This window comes from Struthio camelus, chromosome 2 (assembly GCF_040807025.1).
Source record: "Struthio camelus isolate bStrCam1 chromosome 2, bStrCam1.hap1, whole genome shotgun sequence".
NCBI lineage: Eukaryota > Metazoa > Chordata > Aves > Struthioniformes > Struthionidae > Struthio > Struthio camelus.
In genome coordinates this window covers 8,045,905-8,071,011 of record NC_090943.1, presented here as the reverse complement: position 1 = coordinate 8,071,011, position 25,107 = coordinate 8,045,905, and the positions used below count along the sequence as shown (strand labels likewise).

General features: G+C 40.1%; 1 protein-coding gene across 10 annotated transcripts in view; it reads left to right on the top strand.

Annotated features, from left to right (window-relative positions):
- Positions 1–25,107, top strand: part of PRKAG2 (protein kinase AMP-activated non-catalytic subunit gamma 2) — a 290,028-nt gene that overhangs the window by 197,716 nt on the left and 67,205 nt on the right. For all 10 annotated transcript variants that reach the window (XR_011139516.1, XM_068934205.1, XM_068934204.1 and 7 more), the window contains 3 exons: positions 8,258–8,367; positions 23,057–23,138; positions 24,438–24,496. Coding sequence is in view for 9 of the 10 variants with exons in the window: in XM_068934205.1 (XP_068790306.1) it covers positions 8,258–8,367; positions 23,057–23,138; positions 24,438–24,496 (251 nt within the window). In the remaining variant the exon portion in view is untranslated. The remainder of the gene's footprint in view (positions 1–8,257; positions 8,368–23,056; positions 23,139–24,437; positions 24,497–25,107) is intronic.

Below are 25,107 nucleotides of genomic sequence, written 5' to 3'. Positions count from 1 at the left end.
GTAAGTTCCGTCTGGATGTTGTTGGGCATGTTACAGCCAGCTTTGGGGACAATTTTCAGATAAAAATGCAGGCAGAAGAACTAGCAGGGTTAGTGATTTATCTTTAACTTTTCGTATGTTCTGCCAAGGAATATCTATAACGACGGAGAAAGAAGGTAGCTCGTGCTGCCATATTTATGTGATTAGTCGTCCTGCTGTCCTCTAGTACAGTTGGATGGAGCTAAGCTGATCTAATGGCTAGCTGCCATAGCAAGGGTGGTGTCCCTGTGCTGTATATTCCTGCTCTTCCCTTGCACTGCAAGCTAATCCGTTCACCACGGGGCTAGATATGGGAGCTTAACAGACCAAAAACTGGCACCACCAAAAAGCAAATAATTTCTAACGAGTTCAGCTTTCTCTGCCAATTTGTCAAACAGTTCCTTATAAATCTAGAACCAGTGTGAAGGAGGGAATGGGACCCTGTGGCCAGTGGAAGGGGAACAGCAGCTGCTGCTACTATGCTGTGGTGCTGTTTATCCTGCTGTGGAACTGCACCCGTTGACATGGCCTGTGAAAAGGCAGAGATATTCTGTCTTTGCTGGCAAAGGAGCGTTGGCCTGGGATGTGAAAAAAACTCTGTTAAATGATGGCTAAAGCCAGATGAAGCTCTCCAACCGCTGTCTTCAGTGTGAAGATAAATGTTTGTCTAAGTTCATTTTGTTGTTATTTCTGTGTTAACAAAAGACTTAATTATTCTAAACGACTAAATGATATGAGCAATAGTAGCACCGAGTGCTTTTGCTGGTGTTTTTAGGAAAGTTTGTCAGCATAATCATACCGCTAAGTCTTTCCCAGTGTATTGTTGATGGATCAGTTCTGTAGTAAACACTGGAATAAAAACTTTTGTTTCTCCAGCTGTAAAATGTCAGTTCGCTAGCATGTGAAACGTGACATTGAACCTATTACTTGAAGTTTTGATTTTTTGGGAGAATCACTTGGAGTAACCTAAACTGCAGATGCGTATGTGGGCAGTGACTGAAAAGAACATGTATTTACTAGTAAATAGGTTTAGTACATGTGAATACCATGGAAAGTGTGTTTTACCCTCTTGTCTCTCTTGCGCGCTCTCTTTTTTTTTTTTTTTTTTTTTTTTTAATTTTAAAATGCACCAGTTGAACTGGCCAAGTGGAAGTAGTTACCTTAATGGCATTCAAATTGAAGTAGTCTAGATGCTGTTGCTGTAAGGAAGCTCTAAGTCTTTAAGGTCTTAGTTTCCCAGACTACTTCTGATTAAAATTCAGTGGAAAAAGCATTTTGATGTGTATATATGTGGTTTCTGTCTTCCTCTCAGTTGTTCATCTAGCTGGATAGTTAACTGAGCACGCTCTTGACATATTACTCCAAGTCGCTTTAGTGTGTTTCAAATGTGATGGTTAACTTGATAGTAAACTCAGAATTGTCACTTATGCAAACAGTTGTTCAAGTCTGTAAGAAGGATTCTTTGTGCTCTTCAAATGTTCAGAGAATTAGTGAAGCTACCAGCTCTCAATCTGATCGTGAGTAGCAGGGGTGCTATAGAGAGTGGTCTCTAGCTGCAGTGACACGATTGTATTCTGTGGTTAAATTAACTTTTAAACCAGATGATAAGAAATGGTCTGTGTGGAACATAAAATCTTTCTTTCAAACACTCCCAGAAGCACAGACTAAACTCAAAATGCTACTTTATATCAGATCAGAAAGACAAAGAGCATAATATAGCTCTAATATTAAAATATAAAATAGAAAAGGTCCTTTTTTTGTATTGCTGTTGAAACTAGGAATTGCTTGTGGGCCAGAATCTTATTCTTGGGCCCTATATGAATATACCACAGAAAGACAGTCTGTGGTTTTCGGTAACAGTTGCTTTTGGGGGAGGGTGGGGGGGGGACAGGACTTGAAATTCTTAGCAGAAAAGTGGGAACTGCAGGTAGCTGTTCCGCAGATTTCTGAGGGAAGGTTTCATTTCAATAATGCCACTGAAGTTTCCTGTGCTTTTATGGGGAGCATTCAGACACTAGTTCCACTTTAGCTCTCTAAACAGACATATAATTATACTTCTGCTGTGGAAAAAGAGCTGTGACATTTTTTCTAAATAATGTTTATCACCTGAAATGAAAAGTCAAAGCATATCTGATTTTGCAGGGGAAGGTGGAGGAGAGGGAGGGAGTAAGTCATTTGATCTTAAGTGCATGAGATTTATTTTTTCACTCCTCTACTCCCCAAGCAGGTAGGCCTTGCAGTCTTTGAAGTATCTCTATCTATGGAAATAAATAAAATGATGATATAGTCAGAGAGAGACCTTACTGTACAAAAGGCTCTCTATGAGGGGGGTTCTGGGCTTCAAGTGCTTGAACCTTCCACAGTGTTGCAACCTTTCTGGTGACTTCTCTTTGCTATTTTGGTCAAAAATTGCAGGAAAAAAGCACTGGGGATCTGGAGTTCTTGAGCTTCACCTGTGAGTGGGGGAACATGCACAGGGAAAACATCCACTTGCAATACAAGTTTCAGATGAATCTTCAAGAAATATACTTCCATGAGTGAAAACCCATATGGAAATATCCACTCAGCTATTTGTTGGTGTATTCTTCTCCTCCCCCCATCCTTGCTCTAGATTCAGATGCCTCCTGCGGCGAATCTGCTTTATCTCCAAATCAACTAGCATCCAGATCATAGGGAGCTGTAGGGAGCTGGGTTTTGCAGTAGGCAGTGCCCTAAGTCTTGGTCTAGACCTGAGTTTAGGTCTGGCAATGTATTCCACAAGGCTTATCTTCAACTGCCTTTGCCATGCCAGGGCAATCATAATTGTTTTGTGCCGTTCCCTCTTCCCACTCCTTGCAAGAGTTCTTATAGAAGCAATATGAGAAAGGCATTCGTTGAGCAGCTGACCAAGGGAGGAAGAGTGCAACTGACATGGATGTCAGGGACAGACTGTGCTTGGTGCAAGTGCAATTTCTGTTCAGTTTTCAAGGAGGAGGACTCACTTTGGAATGCCCTGCGCTTAGAAGGTAGGTTCTAGCACATTGTCTTTCTCCTGTGTGGCCCCCAGTGTGAGATAGCTTAAGGGCATCCGTTAGTGTAAGAGGGTCTTCTGCAAAAGAGGTTTCGTGTGCAAATTTAATGTTTGATACCAAGATCTTACCTTGTTCATGTAGTACACACCATTGTGGCTTCAACACCTGAATATGTTACTGGCTTATGATCACAGAATGGCCAGGGTGTATTCAGAGCTCCTGCACGTAAGACACATGCTCTCCTAAGGAGAACAGAGACAACGCCCAGAGACTGGGTGAGGCTCTAAGCCAAGCAGAGAGGTATCTGTTGCTGTTTATCTGAAGGGAGTATTATTGCCTTGCAGATAGTGGCTGAGACCTGCTGCTACCTGAGAGAATTGAGCTGGGATTGTCACTGAAATGGTCCTAGGCAGTCTAACTTTTCTACAATCCCAATTGAAGAAAGAAAAAAAGCCTACATATAATTTATGCGGAATATAACTGGCATAGTATAGGTTTACACAAGTAAATGCTCTTTAGCAGTGCTAGGACAGAGGACAAGATTCATAAGGGTGGTAAGAAGAAGCTCCATGCTTCAGATGAGCTTTTACAGCATCCAGTATTGATTGGCAGCAGAAGTACCTTGCTAGTTAACTGTTCCAGAGCAATTTTTGTGAATGGATGCACGTGATTTAGAAAAGAATTCTGCCTGTTTAGTTACAGGATTACTTGCAGCAACCCTTAACACCTACTTGAAGAAACTTCATCATCAAATCTTTAAGGGAAGGCATTCCACTTAAAGGTGTAAAAGCTAGCTTTGCAAAAAACTAAGATTTTATTTTCCAGCTCCAAACCTCAGGACTTTGTGGTAATGGTCCTGACCTTCAACAAAATAGGTTTTTCAAACTCCACTGAGTTGCCTTTAGTGAATTTGAGAATCCCTTGTAACAGATCCCCAGGTAACCCGTTTTGTTCATGCAAACGGTAGCTATGAAATTTGTAATGGCAGGTATAACAGAGCTTGCTGCCTCTGTATAAGTTTAGAACAATCCTGTTTATGCGCTATAGCCATAAAGGCTACCAAAGAGGATGGCTCAGACTTTTATCCAACCTGCACCGCTTCTCACTATTCTTTGAAGGTAGCTGGGTAAGAAGTTTGTTCCAGAGCCAACGTAGCTGGAAGCTCAGAGCCACTGTGGTATCATCTGCGTTTCTAGTTCACAGAAGAAACAAGGCTCTGGTTGAAGATTTACCTCAATTGAAGCAAGATTATGTACTGAAGCTAGCTTTCTAAGTAGCACGGGAATTGCCGTCGAACTGCTGAGACTTGAGCATAAGGTCTTTGCAAGCCACTGGTTGCCAGCACTTTATCCAGATGTTCTAATATAGTCATCTTCTGTTGCCGCAGGCTTGGCTAGCACTTACTGGGAGCCTCTCGAGCCCATTTTGTAGGCCAGGAACACTTTGAGTACTGAACCAAGAGCCTGAGTCAGGTTCTCTGAACATGGCACGAAACAGAGCTTGTCTGTGGGCGAGATGGAGCCGTGCTGTTGGATGCAGGCTTCTATTCCTGGCCTTGTACAAACACGGAATAGAAAGAAGTGTAACCCATTAAGATCAAGACTGAAGAAAAGTGCAGAGAAGGAATTTTGAGGTAGTTTTCTGGATTTTTCCTTCCTCAACTTAGCTTAAGGCTCCAGCATGTAGAGCACTAGAGTAACCGCTGGTTTTTATGCAAAGAAATCTGTATTATAGATTACAGAGAATCTCTTTATACAGAGAAATTAATGAAGCCTTGTGCAATGATACAGAGCTTAAAAGGCATAAGGTTATCGAATACAGCCAAAAAGAGTGGGAGGTTGTAGTGAAAACAAATCCAGCTAGAAAATCAATAGATAATAAAATACAAATAATCAAATATAATTACCCTGACCTCCATTAGGATGCCTTTGTTTGCAGTGCAATCATAGTTGGACATAACCAAAAGCAGTAAGCTTGTCCTCCTGTGAAGGTGAGAGGAACTGTAAAGAAGGCGACACAGTTAGGCTATGCGGGAAAGGTGAGGTGTGAGCATACCCCTGAGGTGTACTAAAAGTTTTCAGCTCAAGAGATTTTTCTCCTTTGAGCATGGACTGATAATGCTGATATAATATCTGTACAAAGAACTTGGTTAAGGCATCTGTGTCTGGTAATGCCAAGTAGTTAAAGCTGTCTAGGTCTCAGATGGCTTTCAAATGTCTATCGGAAAGCCTATTTAGAACATAGGAGGGAGATCAGCACTGCTTATATTTTCTATGTTTAGTTGGTAGCTAATAAATCAGTACATTATACATGTTTGAAATATAAGGATCTTCTGTGTAAATAAACCCCAGTTCCAGCTGGACAGTTGAATCCTTGCTGAGATCCGGTTTAGAGTTTCATAGTGATTATATGGGTGTTAAACACAGTGCTCATGGATATCTCTCTCATGCCTCTCAGTATTTCCTGTTGTGACTTTCTGGTGTCTGTCTGCAGAGCTTTTGCTTTGTGGTACCTAAAAGGATATGATTAATTCTGATTTCCAAGAAATTCTGGAAAATAATGTTGGGCGAGTTAGAGTATGTGGGGCTAGTTAAGTGCCTTAAGTGGGTGAGGATTGTTGAGGTCTGGTTGAAAGTATGTGTTTGGTGGTGGGAACGTGTGGTGAGTGAGAAGAAGGTCTATAGGCCCACGTTCACTGTGCTGGTCAATATAGCAAGTTCTTAAGTGCTGCTGCCCTTGACAGCATTACCTGAATAAACTGGGTAACACATCCTGCTTTCCAGTTACTGCATTTGCTATTGTAATATACTAAACTTGCATAATTGTTAGTAAGTCAGCAGAACTGTACAGAACAATGATGCCCTCTGCTAAGGGCGTAAACATTTTTTTTTTTTCAGTTGAACAACAAAACAATTGTTTTTATTAAGTTTGATGTTTTCCAACACTTGCTTCTACCTGCAGTATATTTAATTGTATATAAAACAGCACTGTTAGGGCTACAGAATCAATAGGAAATACAGATTCAGAATTGGAACAATAATTCCCCTGGGTATATATGCTTGTGGTAATTTCCATATACATGATGAAGATCTCATAGGACCTCCGTTTGTGTCGATGCGAAGAACAGACTTGCCCCGAAAATGATTCGGATCTGCTGGGCTGCTGTTCTGTTTGTCGCAGAAATTGGAAAGTATGTAAGGAAACAGGCAGGGGACTAAAGCTGGAAGAAAAGACAGCGTCGTGCTGTTCTGGGACCGACTATAGTTTCTGTGGTTCTGGGAAAAACAGGACAATGCAACATTTTTCCCATGGTAACTGATTACATTAGTAACCAGTCTTATTTACTGGGGATTACCTGTTCAAGCCCAGTTCTCACTGTGTATTGTCCTGTGGGGAGAGAGGAAAAAGAGATATTAAAGTAAATAAGGACTCTGATACTGCATGGAGGGACTGTGTTTATGGTTGTGGAGGCAACCTTAACTTCCTAATGATCTCTTTTATTTATTTATTTTTTTTTAATTTGTCATCTAAATGTTCTCATAGTACTGTTTTTAATGTTTAGCTTTCTTCCTCCCTCTCGTTCCTGGACTTAAAAACAAAACAAGAAAAAAACCCATGCAACTCATCCTATCACACAGTAATTAAATTAGTTCTGTACAGACAATAGCCAATTAAGCTATTGCAGGAGGTAGAGGATGATAAGCGTTTACTTTGTTATGGTGCTGTATAAGTGGTTCTGTGTCCAGGCTGCCTTTTTCAACCTCTTCTTATATGCCCTTGCCAAGTAAGTACCAGTTCACTTTTGGTATCATCTCATCGAGGTTGCTTCTCACTAGCCTCGTCCAAATCTGCCTGCCTAGTACTTTCCATGTTTGCTCATGTTATTTCCTAATGTCTTGTTCTTAGCTCCTGCTCTTTTCACTTTTGGTCCTGATCTTTATAGCCATATAACTCCAACAAATGATTTGATTTTTTTGTTTTGTTTTGTTTTTTTCCTCTTCTGCTTCTCCCCATTTGGACTCTTTTCTCTTTTGTATATTGGTGGTACTGCTATTTCATGCTGCTTGGGTTTCCGTGGGAGAAGGGCTTTTTTAAAAGTAAAAGAAGTCGGAGATGGAGGACTCCTTTAGTGTATAGAAGAGACTGCCGGAGTCTTGGAGTAGCCGTTTATAGGGGAGGTGCAGCCTTAATTATGTAGAATTGAACCGAAGACACTCTGCTGTGCTGCTTTGTGGAGATGTCACATAACTTTGTCCAGCACTGGGTGATTAATTTTGAACAATTTAGCAAACAGATAATTTTGAGAATTTAGCCCCCTAATACTAAGTTCTTCAGTTCTCAGCAGGTTCTTCAGACTTTCAACTCTGCAAAAGCTTAACATAAGACCAAGTTTCTGTGCGTTGTCACAGAAGTTTTAAAGGTTGCATGGCTGATGCAGAGGTTAACCTTGACCAAGTTCCAGGTATAATTTACCTGCTGTAAAGAATGGAGGAGCGATTGCTTAAAAAAAAGTGAACGTACCTGAGCTGATGAGAAGACTAGATGCGTCTGCATCTAAACTCTCACAAGTGTAATTTAAGTTAGCATAGGCTGCATTGCATGTCTGATCCTTGCCACAGAAAATGCCACTCTTTTAAAAACTGCCCAAGTGGAGCCTGTTTCTATAAATCTCTAAGTCTTGGATTTGTGATGGTGCATGTTAAGGAGCCTTGATAGGATGGTACTGGTTGCATAACCTGCCAAACTTGCCTGCTGCCTCTTAAGAAAATACAAAATGACTAAGTGAAAAGTAGCCTGACCAGAAATGAGATTGGAGAAATACTAACCTCAGGAGCTTGAGTCAGTCAAGTCGGATCATAACCTAAGTTTCAAACTGGCTTCCTCTGTGTACAGCTTGAGTTCTGGCATTTATTATGCATATGAGCCTGTTCAATAGGACCATTGGACAAATGATTTTTTTTTTTTTATTAAATATAAATCTCCTGTACTAAAGTCTTTTCTCATCAAGGAAGAACATCACATTTCATCTTTATCTTATGTAATATGAAAGGAAAGATGCATCCGAGATTCAAAAGCCAGAACTATGAACTGTCTGTCCAGATCTGAAAGTGTGAATTTGAGTTTTGCTGTGGGAATGACCTTCTGTACTGGTGCTTAGTTAATTGGGCATGCTTTTTACATTGTTTTACTTAAATAACCTGAAAGAAACATAATGTTTTTACTTACAGCACTTGAAGAATCGGAAAGTGACATTTATGTGCGATTCATGAGGTCACACAAGTGTTATGACATTGTTCCGACAAGCTCTAAGCTTGTTGTTTTCGACACTACGTTACAAGTGAGTATTCTCCTTTCAATCGGTCTCTTTTTTTTTTTCTTGCAGTTCACTTGTTTTTCTTTTAATGTGTATGTTTCCTGAGTGTTAAATGAAATTTGATCTCTTGAAGTTCTCCTGTGACATTGTGCTTTGACTGAAAAACTCCTACTGCTTTAACTGTATCTTTCATGGTCTACTAGAAAGGTACATGGGAGGAGATTTCCTTGCTTAACAGAAAAAGAAGATATAAATTATATTGTAGTTGGAATCACTAGCTTAAACTTTCAGATGAGCACAGAGTTATATTGGCTTCTTCGTGGCTGTCAAATCTTACTCGCCTCCGTTTATGTAAAGATCCCTGATGTAATAGCTATGGAGTATCCAGACACTTTCAGCCTGCTCTTGTTATATTGTTAAGACGACTTAGGACTAGAATGGATGGCTTAATTCTGCACGTTATTAAATTCTCCTAGAAATCTTTGTTTTCAGTTTCTCATTTTGCTTTTCATCATCATCTGCTACACTCTTGGCTTTGCATGTCAGAGGAAAGCACTAGCTGCCCACTATAGAAGCAGAATAGAGAGTTGTGGTTTTCTTTGTTTCCTAGATTTTGAAATTGATGGGAGGTTTCTTTTGTTCAGAGATGCTCCAGTATTGGCTTGACTATGCCCAGTGAAGTAGTATTGGCCTGGATTGTACTGCTCAATTACATTCCAGACTCTCACAGTCAGAGACAACCCTGTAACAGATATGTAGTTCCAAGGTGTTCACAGAACCATCCTATGTATCAGATAATCCTTTACAATGTAGGATTATTTGTACAACGGTCTCAAAGATGCAAAACCTACATTATGCAACAAGGAGAAGTATTGTGGCAGCACTGCATGTGTTCTAGTTAATTTATACTGTTACTCATCCTGGGGATGCACTCATCCTTCCTGAGTTGATCATTACCTGAAGGGGCTGGAACTTCTGATGTAAGCAAGAAAGGTAGTTAACTAGTGGAGCAATATGTCTATTTATGTGGATGCAATGGTCAGATACGTGGAACGTAGGGACTGTGACTTGGACAGACTGAGGTCCGTTTCACTGGAGAGTGTTTAGGCCAGGGCACGCCTTTAAGGTTCAGTTCTGCGGCATGATTAAAAACAGCAGAGCTTGAGCTAAGCTCAATACAAAATAAGCAGCTTGCTTGGATAATCAGAGTCCAGTGCTGAAGCTGCATCTCACAAGTAAAGGGGTTTGCTTCGCCTCCTGACTCCATTTAGACTCTGAGCCTAGTGAAGCTCCAGTAAGTTGCTTCTGATACCTCAGCTGTGTCTGCAAAGGGAAGCAGCTATTGGTACTAGAATTATATTAAAATGTATGCAGGGCTCTGGATAAGATTCTGCCCATGTGCCAAAAGACCTCCTGCTGCTAACTGATCTGATAGCCAGAAGGGCAGCACTGGACATAGTACTTAATATGACATGAGACACTGGTGACTGTTTCTTCCTTTATCCAGAAAGTCAAACTTTTACTGGAAACTTTTTGTTCTTAAATATCTTGGAATCGTTGTAACAGTCACTTTTTTTTTTTTTCCTCCTTCTTCCCAAGGGTTCTTTATTGGGCATTGTGGAAAATACATCTGATCTGTGGTTAAAGATGGAAGAGAGAGTCATGGAGGAAGAGCTTTTGAGCACGCATGCATCAATCCTACAGAGTTTAAATGTTCAGTGTCAATTTTCCATGCCTCTTCCACCTCTTGACTGTTTTGATAGACTTTCAGCTGCATCTGTTGCACTGAACCAGTTGTATGACTCAGTGATTATCCAAGCATTCTAAGCTACCAGTGAAGAACATCTGTTACATTTAGACATAATGAATGCTTCACTCCATTCTTCTGCCACATTCCTTTTCAAAGACCCCCCCCCCCTTCTTTCTCTTTTAGGAGCTTTATTCTGTGGGAGATTAATCCTGTTGACTTGCTTTCACCATCTCAGAGGGAAAGGGTTCTACAGCTTTCCCTTTCTTCTGCCCAAAAGAGAGAATGACTGTTAATCCTGGACTAAAGAATCCAGATCCTTTGACCTGAAAAGTCAAATTTGGGGTGGTGATGTTAATTGACAGTCTTTCAGCTCTCTACAAAGACTTAGCTTCCTTTTTTTTTGTTTGTTTTTTGTTTTGTTTTGTTTTTTCTAATTCCAGAGGATATTTATTCTTGCACTATGAGATAATCTTTTGGGAATTGGTATCTGCAGCTTGCTGTTGGCATGACCCACAATCAATTGAATTCTGAGCTATCAGCGGTCACCTGAGTCAAAGGCTTGATCACGGTCACTATTGCAGTTGGAAAGACAAATCTTCCTCTTTGCTTCGTGAACGAATTAATCTTGTGGCCGTCGGGGCAGATCACCCACTCCTTTTGGATTCCCCAGGTCTGTTGATGAATTGCGTAACATCATGCCAAATACCAGCTGCCAGATACCAGCTTTCTTTACTGGAGCTGTGTTGAGATAACACTATTTGTACTGGGAAGCTAGAGTTTCATCTCCGTTTGGTGAGCCAACGTAGGATAACGCTTGAAAAGAGGCAGAGTGTGAGTGAATGAAATTTGTTAGTCACAGTTGGTCATCACCATAAAGGAAAAATGGTTACTCACTGGTAATAGAACTTTCACCAGTACCCCACCAAAATCCATGTCTTATTTGGGATCCCTAATGATGGTCATGGATTACAAATGGTGAAGAACAAAGGGGATGCTTTGGCCTGTATCATAGGAGCATCATCTCAGCTCACTTCTTCAGGTATTTCTGAATGGTGGTAGTGGTGGAGGGGCGATCTGTAGTTATTCATTCTTACTCTGGTAAATGGCATATGTGAACCATATCTTGAACTTGGATTACTGGTAAGCAGCTTTTCTTCCAAACTGCATGCTTTTGTGCTTTATACCATTAAATTTCATCCCAGTTTCATCATTTGCTCATTTATGAAGTCATAGCTTTCTTGTAAAATAACAGTCCTGGTCCAGCATTGGAACTGTCTTCCAGCTTTGCTACAGGTTTCACGAAATGAGTAAACTACGTATTATTTATGAAAACGTTAAGCAGATTGGTCTGAACACTGATCCTTGGGTACACTGCCAGCAGGTCTTCTAAATACTTCTCTGTCAGTATTTTCCTGTGCAGTTCTTTACCTATCACCTTGCATTAATGTTCCAGCTACGATACCTTCAACACATATTAAATTTCTTTAGTCTTATTGTAAAGCTGGTGCGTTGGCATGTGCGCGCACACACACATACACACACACGCACACACATATCTGAAGCTTAAAAAATGAAGAGTTGTTTTGGGGCCTTTTTTGAAAACAAAGGGATAGAGGAGAAAGTGCATCATAAGAGTAGTCAAACAAAAACTTCTAAGTGTTTGTGTTACATTTCTTAATATATAAACAACTTATTCTTCAGTACCTTGGGACCTCATATTGGTTCTTCTCTGGATAATGTAGTACACAGTCTTATGAAGCATTCACTCTCCATGAATCGCTTTTAAGTGAGTGGGTTTTGCAGATGCTTGGTGTCATTCCTGGATCTGTTTCCTCCCTACCCAAGTCAGTGTTTCTCCTAATTTTAAAAAAAAAAAAAAAAAAAGTACCTTGACACAGTTCTTCAGAGATTTTATTTCGAACTGAAATCAGATTTTAATAGTTCTAGATTCAGAATGTGATAAGGGCTCAGTTTTTGCCTCCCTTAGTGTAAGCTAGTCGCAGCTGATGGAAGAAGAGAAAAATCAGAGACGCATTGTGTTTTTAATGCAGTCCTTTGAAAGACTCTGCCTTTGGATTGTGTTTGACTACAGTATCCTGCCTCCCTCTACTGGTCAGAAATGATGGCACGCATCAAGCCTGTTTCTATCTTGGAAAATTATTTGTGAGATAATATGGAAGGTCTTCTAAAACCATTGTTAACTGTAAGAAAGCTGAAGATGTTCTTTCATATAACGTGGTTTGAGTCGTGCCACTAATGCAATATAAATTCTTAAAAGCAAATATTTGATCCCAATATCTTGGAAGGATTTATTGTAAAGATTTGTAAGGAATCTTGTTTTAACCCTGAACACGAGAGTGGATGGTAAGGTGGCATCGTGCTGCAAAACAGAGAGGAGGTCTTAAGCAGCAGCAGCGTTAGCTAATAAAGAGCAGGAATGGGGCAACGATCTCTTCCGTCCTGCTTATTTGTCAGTCGGATGGTCTTGGGTCCTCTCGATTCCAGCAGCTACCAAACACCTGACTTCCTAGTGATAATATGCCGGTCTGGTCTCTCACATTGAGAATATACCTATGCAACTGGCACCTATGTTACGCTATTGTGAAAGATGTGGTATATCTCATCCTTTTCGGTTACACATCGGATCCTATGCGAAGGGACAGGGGTGCTGTGCTCAGCTGGAGAACGTGTCACTCGGTGTGGACTTGGACAACATCGGTTCTAAATAAACTAGACCTTGGCTTAGTACATTTCATTTACCTGTATGAGGCCAAGTGGCACAGCTTGGTTTGCCTTCATACAGCTTAGTTCTTGTTTCCTGCAAAACAGTATTTGTGTCTACCCTGCCTGCCTAGAATGGTCCCTCGCCTGTGTGGAGCCCTGAGCAAGGGTCAGGTGTTGTCTGGGAGAGTAGTAGTTGATTGAGTGCTAATGGTTTAGCAGTCTCACAGTCAGTGGACTTTTCTTTCATCCTTTTTAGCTTATCATACAGAGGTAGCCTGTAAGTAATAGGCCCTGATAAATATTGAACTCCTGTGTAGTGCTGTGGTGCTCTCCTCTGCCATGAACGTTCCTCGTATGTGACAAGTTCCAGCGTTTTGCTTTTCCCAGAGAAGATGCTATCTTTAGTTAACACACGTTAAGGAAACTTCAGAAGTGTGATCTGAGCGTGAAGGATTGGAGTCAGGAGACAATCAGATGTTATGAGCCATCCTGTGAAGTTTGGCAGTTTGGTTCTATGGATGGTGGGGAAATTAAGCAAGTTGCAACAGCGTACTGCAGCTTACAGCAAGTAACTTCCCTCTCATCTCTTGCGCATCTCCCAAAATGGGAATAGTAGGAGAACAAACACTTTGCAGCTCCTTTGAGTGGGTTAGGAGAGTTCTCCCCTGAAGGGCCACTCTGCACTCGATGAATGAATGTTCGCTTAATACTCTTTGTTCTGAATATCCAGTGTATGGAACCGTATCATCTTTATTAAACTCTAGGAAAATTCTGAGCTGGATGCAGATTCGCTTGTTACCTTGTGTTTTGAACGTAGTATCTGATTACTCTGCAAGTGTTAATACATTTAATTTGGCAGTGTTCCGGGAAAATAAGGTGATATTGGCATCTGCCTTTACTTTCTCTGCTGTGAGTGTCGCTATACATACATGACATGAGTCAAAACCAAGAATCTGGCCTTTTCTTGTCTTTTGAAACTGATTAATACTTTGGGAGGAAAACAGGAATTTGAATAATTCCTGTAGTAGTTAGATTCACATGTCAACAAAACATAGCCCTTTGTTCCTGTTCCATCAGTAAAATTATTTCTCTCTAGTAGTACTAACATCTTTCTCTGGTGTGACTTCATATTGTTTTCCTTGTTACTGCATGACTCTCTGACTTGTAATGCTTTCTTTACAACAGAGCAGTGCGCTTTATCCCCCATCCTAAACTCTATTTGGATTTTTTAGAGGAAATAGCTGACTTGCCAAACTTCAGAACTGAAATTTAGATATCTATAAGCTTATTTAAAACCAGTTTTTTGTCTGGCCTTCAAACATATTTGTTATTTAATTTGTGTTGTTCTTTGCCCAGCCTATGTAAAGATGAGAAGGATTAAATAGTCTGTTTTGCAGTCTAGAGCAATCTGCCCTCCAAAAGGAAGGTAAAAGGTAAGTGTAAGACAGGGGCGTCCCCGCTACGTATCAAGCAGCAATCTGTAGTCCCGAGGATGGTATGTAGCAAATGCAGTGGCTGGGTATTGTGAAGTTCTTAGAAGCTCCTGTGGTGTGAAAAGCTCTGCTTAGCCTTCTGTTCTGACTAAATAACATTCTCGCGTATTACAAATAAATCTGTGTTTTAATACTAAAACGTAAATGGCTTTTGTTCAAGATGATCTTGAAGCTATTTTTAAAGTATTTGTTCAGCACTTCTTTATAAACTGATAAAAAGCATGTTTGTATAGAAACAGTCATCAAAACGAGCTTTCAGAATCCTACAGGTTCTCTCCCTGTGTCTGCTAAAGAACTCTGGGACAGCTAAATCACTTGAAGCTTAGGTTATTTAATGTTTCTATTTGATTAAGTGATTAAGTTGATAACGGACCAGATGTTCCCATCACTGAGGTTGACTTTTGTCAGTAGGTATCACACACTAGTAAGAGCTAAAATACTTATTTTTCTTTCACATAGCTAGAACAATATGTGGTATAAACTTCTGGAAACTTTTTTAGGAGGGGTTTAACAAGCTGGAAGTAAATGTTTTTGCGGTGTGTGCAATGGATTCCGCTTTAGAAGAGTGGAAGAAGATTTGTATTCCTCCTCCCTGTGCTGAATCTATTCAGTAATTGGATTTATTATTCTTGTTCCCTCCAGGTCATTCTTGACTGGGGTGTTGCCTCTCTCCAAGGTAATGGGATAGACCAGGTTTGCAGGAAGAATACTCCAAAATCTTTTCCTTCCAGAAACACATAGCAGACTATAGGTCTGTCATTGCAACAGAATTCTCGCAGTTTTACAGAAGGATTGACTATCTGTTCCTTAGTTGGCTTTGAGATTTCTCCTTTTCAAAGTTGCTAAATCTAAACTAACGTACTGTCTACGTGTCTGAGGAACGCAAACACCCCTCCTTGCTTCCCCATCCCGCAGAATCATAAGAGAACAGTGTAATTTGGCTTCTCCTGGCATGTGGGCCAAGACAGTTGAGCAGGCCACGTAAAAGCTGCCTTCATTTAGATTAGGCCAAAATCAGTACTGTAACACTGGAAGACTCCCCCCTCCCCGAGCTGCTTCTGTTTGTCTGATATGCGGTAAGCGTAGGAGCTTAATTCCTGCAGCTCTCAAAACTAATAGGAAACATTCATTCCTGGATCTTTGGGGAAGATAGTATGAGGTCCTTTGTACTACTTAGGCAGAAATTTCTGTTTCTATACAGCGCGTAGATAAGGTTTATACTAGGCTGAAAGTCGTATATGATCCCCCATCCCCCTCCCTCCCCCCCGCTGCTGCCCCCCTTTTTTGTTCGTTTGTTTGGTAAGATCTCAATCTGTGAAAGAATTTCTGTACCCTTTCCCACGCGGTTGGTCCCAATGACTCTGACTATAAGGCTTATCTTGTTCCTTAGCTCACTATAGCATAGAATCTAGCTGGCTTGAAGTGATTGATTTCTTTTAAAAAAACAAAAACAAAAAACACGTATGCTATTTTTTGACATTATTGCACACTAAGAACGAGAAGGCTTAGGCTCCCCTCACGCATCAGGTGGAAGTAAACATGAGCAGAGTCCCTCCCTGAGATAGGGGAATGGCAGAGTTAGCTGCTGCTCCACGATTACAATCATGTAGAAGAGGGGTTTCTGAAATCAGCACATATGTGACATTAGAGGGAGAAGGAGAGTCCTTAATTATCAGCTTCAGTGTGAGCATATCAACATAGAGCATCCAAATGAATTAAGGCCTCAATTTGGTGTCTTCAGTTGGATTGGGCCACTTGGTTGTTGGGGGGGGTGGGGGGGGAGGATTTCTACAGGAGGCCATAAAGCATCTGTTCTCTGGGGAGAAATATCAAATGTGTGCTTGCATATACTGTAACTTAGGCTTAGGATCGTACCTGTTCTCTCCCCCCTTTTGGGGGGTTTGCCTTGGGTCTGATGAGTCTCCGCCAGCTCCTAAACTTTATGAAGTGCTCTGTGCCCCATAGTATATCTGCAGCGTTCCCTTTCCATGTTGTGTGAATGGAGAAGAAAGATGAAACCAGATCAAAATTCATTTAAGCTTTCCAAAATTTAACATGAGCTAAAGCAGCCTGTCACGTGTTTGCGAGTTGAGATTTTTAAGATACGAAAGCAAACATAGCCTGTAAGTTCATAGTGGGTTTATCTAGTTCTTCTTTACTTTAGGTGAGGGTATGACGGAGGTAGAGTAGGAAATTCTTCTTTTTCAAGACCTTTTTAACCTTAACCTTAGACTTAAGTGTTTATTGTTAAGTCCTTAAATAGCCTCTTTATTAGAAGGTATAATCATACCAAGGAAGGAATACTCCTGCTAAATCCATAGGCTAGAAAAAAATAACTGGAGAATAAATTTGAATGCAACAGTCCTCGCCCTGAGATAATTGATTAGTCTTGTATGCAGTTTAGTCTCTCCAGACAAGCCGGTTTCTAAAAGATAGTGGGCTATATACATGTACTATAAAACATTTTTTCTAGTTAAGTTCTCAAAATAGGTTTTCTACAGGACTAGAATTGGCTGTAACTTAAATAAAAAAGATCTACTCCTCCCCCTCCCCCAGATTTCTTCAGATTTTCTGAGTTTGGGCAGAATTACCTCCTCCTGAAGGTATTTAAATGCCATTGCCATCTAGGTGTGAATCACTTCGAAGCATAAGCGTGTGAGATACTTGGAGAACATTTAGTCTAAGAGCAAGATGAGCTAGCAGGAAGATGATCAGAGTATTTGGAGATGAATCAAGGATTCCAGCATTCCAATTTAGCTGTCAGAAAAATTTCTTATTGTGGAAATAAACCCTTTGGAAGATGATGCTGACAGTGTGGAAGAGGAGGGTTGCCCAGAGAGTTTTCTGTGGCAAAGTTGTAGTATTTGTAACATAGTATTGTCTTTTTCTGTGTTCTCCAGTACTACATCACAAATCACCTTTCAGATGGAAATTGGATGTTTAGCCTTCTCCAGATGACCACCTCACATTAATTGGTGTTCACTGACTTCCAGTGAGAGTGAATAAAGGGGGAAGCCGGTGTGAGTGCCTCCAGTCATTGCTGAAGATTATTTTTCGGATAGCAAAAGCTTGTTTGCTGGACCTGAGTATGCTTGCACTTTGAGTTTTTTTAGATGCTGTATTAGTATGACTCAAGTAGCTAGTTACCTTGTTTCTTCTCTTTACTCGATTCATTTTTGATCTTTTGGCTCACATATGAATATTCTGAGGCAAGTGTTCCCGGTAAGTTCTTCATTTGTAGTTCTTGAAAATCAGAAAGAGAAGACTGGGAATTTCACTTGTCAACTTATCTGCTGCAAAAGGCAGTGAACGTCCTGTCTGACCTCTGAGCACACATCCATCAGGAATCAGGTGATGAAAGCGTCAAGGGCCAACTGGGTCAGGCATTGCTTTTATAGGAAGTCAGTGTGAAGACGTCTCCCTCCTCCTTCCTCTCTATTTTGACATGATAAAATAGAGATTGATTGGGTTTACTTCAGGGGCTTTTTGAGTTAGAAAAACTAATGCCCCAATTGGTTTATGCGGTGACAGATGAGGCAAAAATGTGGACTGATCATCTTGTCCTTGAGTACCAGCCGTACTAGAAACTCTGTCACATCTTTTAACACTGTGCAGGCTACTAGTCTTTCTTGTTGTCCCCTTTCTCGGTACTGCCAGAATGGAAGGTGCGCCATGACCCTGTTTCTGGCTTCTGGTATCTTTCAGTTTTTTCAAGTTAATATCGGTGCCCAGACAACGGTGCAGAAATGCGTCTCTCAGCACAGTAGTGTTCTTGCACTTCTCTCAGCACTGATCCTTTAGCACCAGGAACCGTGACAGCTTTTCTCTCCCAACCTCTTATCAAGGGTAAAAGTATTTTTGTCAAGCAAATGAAACAAGTGATTTTAACATTAGCAGTCACCCTCCTTACCTTATGGGACAGTCCTGGAAGGCAAATTTGAAACTCACTGGTCGTTAATACATGTGGTTGTAGTTTATGTAACATGATGTTACAGAAAACATAATATAAAAGTGTCTGTTTGTGTATATTGAATTTTTTTTTGGAAACAAGCTCATCTCCAGTCTTTCTGTGAGAGGCTTCCCCCGTTCACAGATGTTTCCCTGAGAGAGCATCTCCACAAGGACGATCCCAGGCCAGTGAGATTACTGTTCCAATGTATTGTAATGACCAGTGTTTCTCTGAATTTTTCCCCTCAATGAGGAAGAGCAGCCTGGTGGAAGTCTTCCATGTGGTATCCCAAACTCTGTTGTCACTGCCTGGTAATTAAGTTATTCTGGAGCTTGCTAACATTAAGAGACAAGGTTTTCCAGATAGTTTACTGCCTGAAAGATGGGACTTCCTAGGTATGGGTCTAACGAAATCTTTCTTGGTAGTGACTGTCCTATTGGAGAAGGGTTAGAGGTGAGAATGGAAACATCTGGATGGTCTGTAGAAGCAGATGACCTCCAGAGGTCCTGTCCAAGGTAAATAACTCTTATTCTCTTCAGCATATTCACAGATAGTGCAATACGAAGGTGAAAATATATGGAAAAAACGAGGTAAAGATGCAGAAGTAGTTGCTTCTTTAAATGCCACAAATGTTGCAGCCGTTCAGCACTCTTTGGATAATGAGAACAGTGCCTATGAAATCCTTTGGATATGTCAGCTTGCACCAGCCTAAAGTCAGCTTGGTGCAAGCTTGACCATTCTCAAATGGCTGTTAAAAGCCATGCAGTCTTTGGGTTGAGTTGATGGAATGAATTTCTTGTAGGAAAAAAAGCTTGTTCATGTTCTGCTCGCTGTAGTGCAATAGCACCTGGTTTTGAGGTGACACATGATATAATGCATGGCTTTATTCGCTGTGTTCTTTGCTATAGTATGACCCTTTAAGAGGTAGAATACTGGAGGGGACGAGTAGTCACATAGGGTGGGATAGCTCAACTGATCGTAGATGTTTAGAGTGAAGACATCCCATAGTCAATGGGAAGAGACTGACGTTTGTGGGACAAAACTTACCTTACTCAAAGGCTAGTGAGTCATGCTACGGAAATGGCTAATTCCCCCTGTTGGCTATAAAGAGAAGATGAGGTGAATTTGCAAAGTCAGCATATACATCCGTACAAGCTCTAAATTTGGGCAGATAAATCCTGTCCTTAATAGCTTACTGTATTTCTGTTAGGACAACTACACAGTTAATAGGAATGAAAGTGTTTTGTGTAAAGAACGTTTGTACCTGGTGTTAATGGCAGCAATCTATGCAATCTGGCTAAAGAACAATGGTTTTGTGAAGGTCAGGCCAGTCCAACCCTCAGCTTAAGATCAGAGAAAGAGCTACAGCAGACGGCTGGCCTTACACAAGAGTACAACGCTGTTGATGGGGTTGAGAATGAGCAATGCGTGTTGGAGGTCGAAAGATGAGACATAGTAGAAATTTTCAAAGGCTACAGACTAGATATAATCTGAAAGAAAGGTCCTTGCAGGTTTTTTCTACTACAGACTAGATATAATCTGAAAGAAAGGTCCTTGCAGGTTTTTTCTACGTGAACATCACTGAAACATTTAAATGTCCTGGAAAAGAAGCCTGGTGCCACACCCCAGTGCCTTGGCAGGCCACCAAGTAGTACTTTGGGCAACTGAAATTGGTAAACCACAGAAGCTTAAGGGAAACGTGAGTGGACGAGTGTGTGTTTGTGCTTGCAAGCAGTTTTAGCAAATAAGAATGAAATAATTCTCTCGCCTTGTAACGATCTTGCTTAAATAAGAGAAAACAAGTATTAACATTAAGCACTCCTGGCATTGTAACTATATTTAGAAGATCACGACGTAACGCTTCTTGTTGCATAACTGAGTGAGAGTAGTAGGAATATCGTCTAATCTGAGATCGAGCAGGATGACATAGGGGGATAGGTTCAAGTATTCTCTTACTAAATATTGGAAATCTGTTACTTTAAATGCTTTGTCTCCTAGTTCCCAAGCTGAACCTGTTGGCTGTTACAGCAGGTTTTTAACTGTGAGTTACCTCAGTAGCCATCTGTCAAGCTGCCAAGTGTTTTTCCAAAAAATATCCTCTTGAAGCCAGGTAAGATGACATCTATAAAAGATTCTTGAGATTCTTGGAGACAAATCACTCAGAAATCAGAAAGAATCAGAAAAAGAACTGATTCCTTGACTGTTTTATTTTCCCATCAGGATTCTCCATGAGCTCAGTTATATTGGCCTAGTATGTCTTTGGAGTTCTCTTTCTTGAACCATTGTTGCTGTATCTAAAATAATCCCTCAGTTTTGCCATCTTGACCGTCTGTACGTTGTGCTAGAAGATGTTCTCTGCTGCTACTGTGTCTGAGAAGAAGTACTACTGTGTATTTGGAGATTGCCTGAAGTCTCGTACTTGGCATTCCACGCCTTCCTACTGTGGGCATGATTCTTGTCCAAGTTATCAATTACAGAGTTCATAAACTCTCTTGAGGAGTTGTGTTGCATAATTACTCTTTGGAAAAATTTTCCCCCCCCCCCTCTGTTTTTAATAGATTAGCTGTTACCTTGATGTTCTGACACAGCTTGGGCGGCTTGCTCTTGTGAAAAGGTTGATGCATAAGTTGACAGCGACTCCTAACCTTTTCTTAGGAAGCGTGACAGCTGTTCCAGTGGAAAGATACCAACGTTGAAAGCTCTCTCTCTCAGGAGGTTTGAGTGTACTTCCCTCCTTCTCTGCCTCCCTCCCTCCCTCTCTGCTTCCCTCTCTTCTTCATTAGGGGAAAAAAAAAAAAAAAAAAAAAAGAGGGACAGTTAGAACCTATTTACCTTGGCCCAAGGTGGAGATCATCTGTGAACTCAATTCTATCTCTTTTCTGCTCCCCATATAGCTCACTGCTGCTGATTTTTGCTACGTTTACAGCAAGTGTGATGCTGTTATTTGGGAGCACTTTATTTTGGTGTCTGCCTGGAGGGTTTCTTTGCTGTTTCAGTCTTCCTTTTGAGTTAGTAAGCTCCTTCCGAGGTTGGATATGATAATGTTTACGTTTTACCTAACCTCATCCTGTATAGTTGTTAAAGAAGCGGCTTAGTATCTCTGGGACCTTTCTCATTTAACCGTTTTATAGAGAAATACTGTTGCCTGTATGTTGCGTTCTTATTGGTGGTTCTGGATAATTTTTTTCCAGCATGATTTCTTTAATTTCTCTGCAGTTCAGGAAAGGTGGTTGTTATGCAGATCGTTACTCCTATTCAGTGATCGGTACGGCAAAAGCATTAATGAAGTCAGAAGGCAGCTTTGAGAGCTGTTCTCTGCTTAGGTCAGGAGAGTAGGTTTCCTTCTAACGATCCGAGAGAAAGGAACCTGGCCGAGACTTGGATCGCTTACGGAAGTCTAGTCTTAAAGATTCAAGTTCGTGTACAGTATGATAATGTTGGCTCTTTGAAATGTTCGATGTAAATTATTGTAGGCAGAAATGTAGGCAGAGCTGATGCCTTCTGATGCAGGCTAGAAATCTTGCAAACTTTTAAAAATTTAAATTGATGCATTATAATACTAAGCAAGGTTTAAAGGGAGCTTCTTTCGGATATCGCATGACCCACTGGATTTCACGTGGGTGGCTTTGCAAACTTTCAAGCTTATTGTAACTAACAGCAGCAGACTTGTTATTTTTAGCCTACCGGTAATGGTACCTGCTACTTTTTTGGATACTGATCCCATTGATGGTAAAGTTCTGTATTCCTGAGTCCTTTGTGGAGAGTAGCCCTTCGACACAGAGTTTTTAAAAAGCAGATGTTGCAAATACTGTATTTGTGGTCTATTCAGATTACTGAACTGAGATTCGAGTGATCACAATTGCTACTTCTGTGTTATCTGGATCTGGAGCATTTCCATAGGTATAGGCACATCAGCTATGTCCAGGTTCTGTGCCAGGAGAAGACCTAGACAAGAACCATCACTACTTACCGTAGATTGCCTTCACACGGAAAATAGGCTTGTGGGCAAGAGAGAAGCCATAACGTGCTCAAGCACGTATCGTTGAGGTCAGAGCTTTGAGGAGCACCGCTGCCTGGATCTCCTTCATGCTTTGCAGAACTAGTGCTCACAGGCGACTCTCCTGAGAATGACGACATAACCTTAACTTTTGATTCAGAAAGTGGAGGGAGGAGGGTTAATAAATTTGACGATCAAGAAATATGGTTACAGGTTCTTCTGTGGCAATCGTATTAATTGTTTCAGTCATATTAAAATGCGTTATTTTGTACTGATTACCTTGTAAAATCAGGAGTTTCAAAACTACTGGGATAGGAGAAGAAATGAGACTTTTATTGTTTCTGTTTTTTCCCTTGCAGCTGTTGCTTGAGTGAATGTTAATCAACTAAAGCTTAGTACGATCTTGGCATTTTAAGCCATATGCTTAAATTGGACACTCGTGACTTGTATTCATTACAGATTTTTTTTTTTAAATGTCATGAATTAAAGGGAGAGGGATAATCTTATGTTTAATATCAAACCAGAAACAAATTCGAGGTTAGGAAGCATACCTTTTCTGCTGCAGCAGAAAAGGTATTTGTTCCTCAGAGGTTTTCACTTAGAATATTCACATAGCAAAATAAAAACAGAACCAGTTTTGGGTTTTGCTAAGCATTTTAACCACTTTGTGCAAGTTTTAGGTTTTTTTATTTTGAATACTAGCTACCTGATGATGCTGTGTTTTTCCTAGTAACTGTGGAAATTCTTCTGTATGCTAGGTTAAAAGTAAGGATTTGTTTAGTTGTTTGGTCTTTTTGCAGGTAAAGAAAGCCTTCTTTGCCTTGGTGGCAAACGGTGTTAGAGCAGCTCCACTGTGGGAGAGTAAAAAACAGAGTTTTGTAGGTAAGTAGATCTAACACTTTTTAGGATTATTTGAATTTTCAGAGTGCTTCGTTGCTAGAGAAGGTGATAAAGGCTAGCCATGGTCTAACGGCCTACAGATGTAGTGGTGAAAAGTTTATTTTACTCCTTCCTCATAAAATACCACAGGTAATGTTGAATGCTACAGATACTATGTCTCCAGAGTGGGGGGTTGGAGGGGGGAACACATTAGCTGTGTGTTGTTTGAGTCTCTAACTCTCTCTAACGTTACCATAATAATATTATTCTAAGATTAGAGCTGTGTTGCAGCTGAAAAAAAGGGTCATAGTGACAGTTAAAAATACTATTATGAATACTTCGTGTGGCCTGGAACATGGATTGAGGGTTCTTGGAAATGAATGGGAGATTCTTTTTTATAAAATATTTCTTATAGTATTTTGAATCCATGGGGGAGGGAGCAATAATTTTGTGTGGTGCATCTCAGGAATGCTCTGTACCTTAATTTGCATTTAATTTCAGTTTCTGTCTGTAACCAAGTTCTAGTCAATTAAAGCTGACCTCTGAAATAATTTTTCCCTTCCCCGTCTCTTAGCTCTCTTCAGTTTAGATGTAATTGCTCCACTGATTACTACTCTTACATCTTATCAAATTTAGTACTTGAAAGCTCAAAAAAGATTTATATTTTCAGGTAACTAACTATCAATATTATTTTCAGTAGCTTGGTGTTAATGGTTAAATTGTGTATAGTATGGATGTACTATTTCTAAAAAGAAGAAAAGTCATATCCCAATACAGACATTGGGGATTACAACAGAAATGATTGAGTAAAGTTCTTTAACAGGTGATGATCAAGAAAATGGATCATACTATTTATTTTCTTCTTGAGTTAAATTCTGAGAGTCTCCCTGACTTGGCAAGTACTTAGTGGGAATGCATTTTGAACAAAAAGAAAATTAAAGGCAATGCTAAACCTTAAATGCGTTTTGAAATATCTTTTCTTTCCATTCCTTCGAGGCTGGATGCAGTCTGGGTTCGAGGTTTTGAGTCAGTTTGAAAAATAGGAGGAGAAGCACCTGGATTGTTGCTTTGAATATTAATTCAGACTCATATGGTTTTTATTCTGAAATACTGTATCAACGTGAAAAAGGAATATGCGTAGTTTTGGGATGATTGTCTATTTGTATTGAACTAACCAACAACATACGTTACACAGATTTAATGTCTATTAAATTATGTATTGTAAATAGAGGAAATATCTGGAATTTATACATCTTAAGTATATATCTGAACTTCTCTTTTTTTATATTTCACTTGTTACAGGGATGTTAACAATTACAGATTTCATTAACATACTGCATAGATACTATAAGTCTCCAATGGTAAGTAGTACCATGTGAAGCTATACTTTCATTGGTTGCCATATAGTACAGATACTGAAACTTTGAACTGTTGTTTGAAGGATTGATATTTGTGAAGTCTCTTGAAGCTTAAGTAGTCATGAGTGTACTAAGTTTTTTTTTTTTTTTTTTTTTTTAATATGTTGCTGTGGTAAAGGTAATAGAATAGTATCTGGACATCTGGTTTTAGTTCCCAGCTTTGCTGCGGGCATCCTATGAGCTTGGGCAGGCAACTGGTTCAGTTATACATTTATAAACATGAGAACTTTTTTTTTTTTTTTGGGATGGGGGGGCATTTACTAGGCATAACTAGCCTTGGTTTTGGAGACTGGGCTCTAAGTAGTGTTACAGTTAGTGCCTAATGTGTTTAGGATGAAGGGCATAGCTAAAATACTTTTTATATTACATTTAATTTTTAAGTAAATATGCAGGGAAAATAATTATTGTTTCTGTCCAGGTTGTTTCAAAGTACCTGGTTGCTTCATGAGTCATAGTAATCGGAAGTCTTTATAAATGGACAGCTTCAACCAAAAACTGCTTTTTGGTTTTAAAGTTACATGAAGTAGTTCATCTTAGTTAAAAACCAAATATGT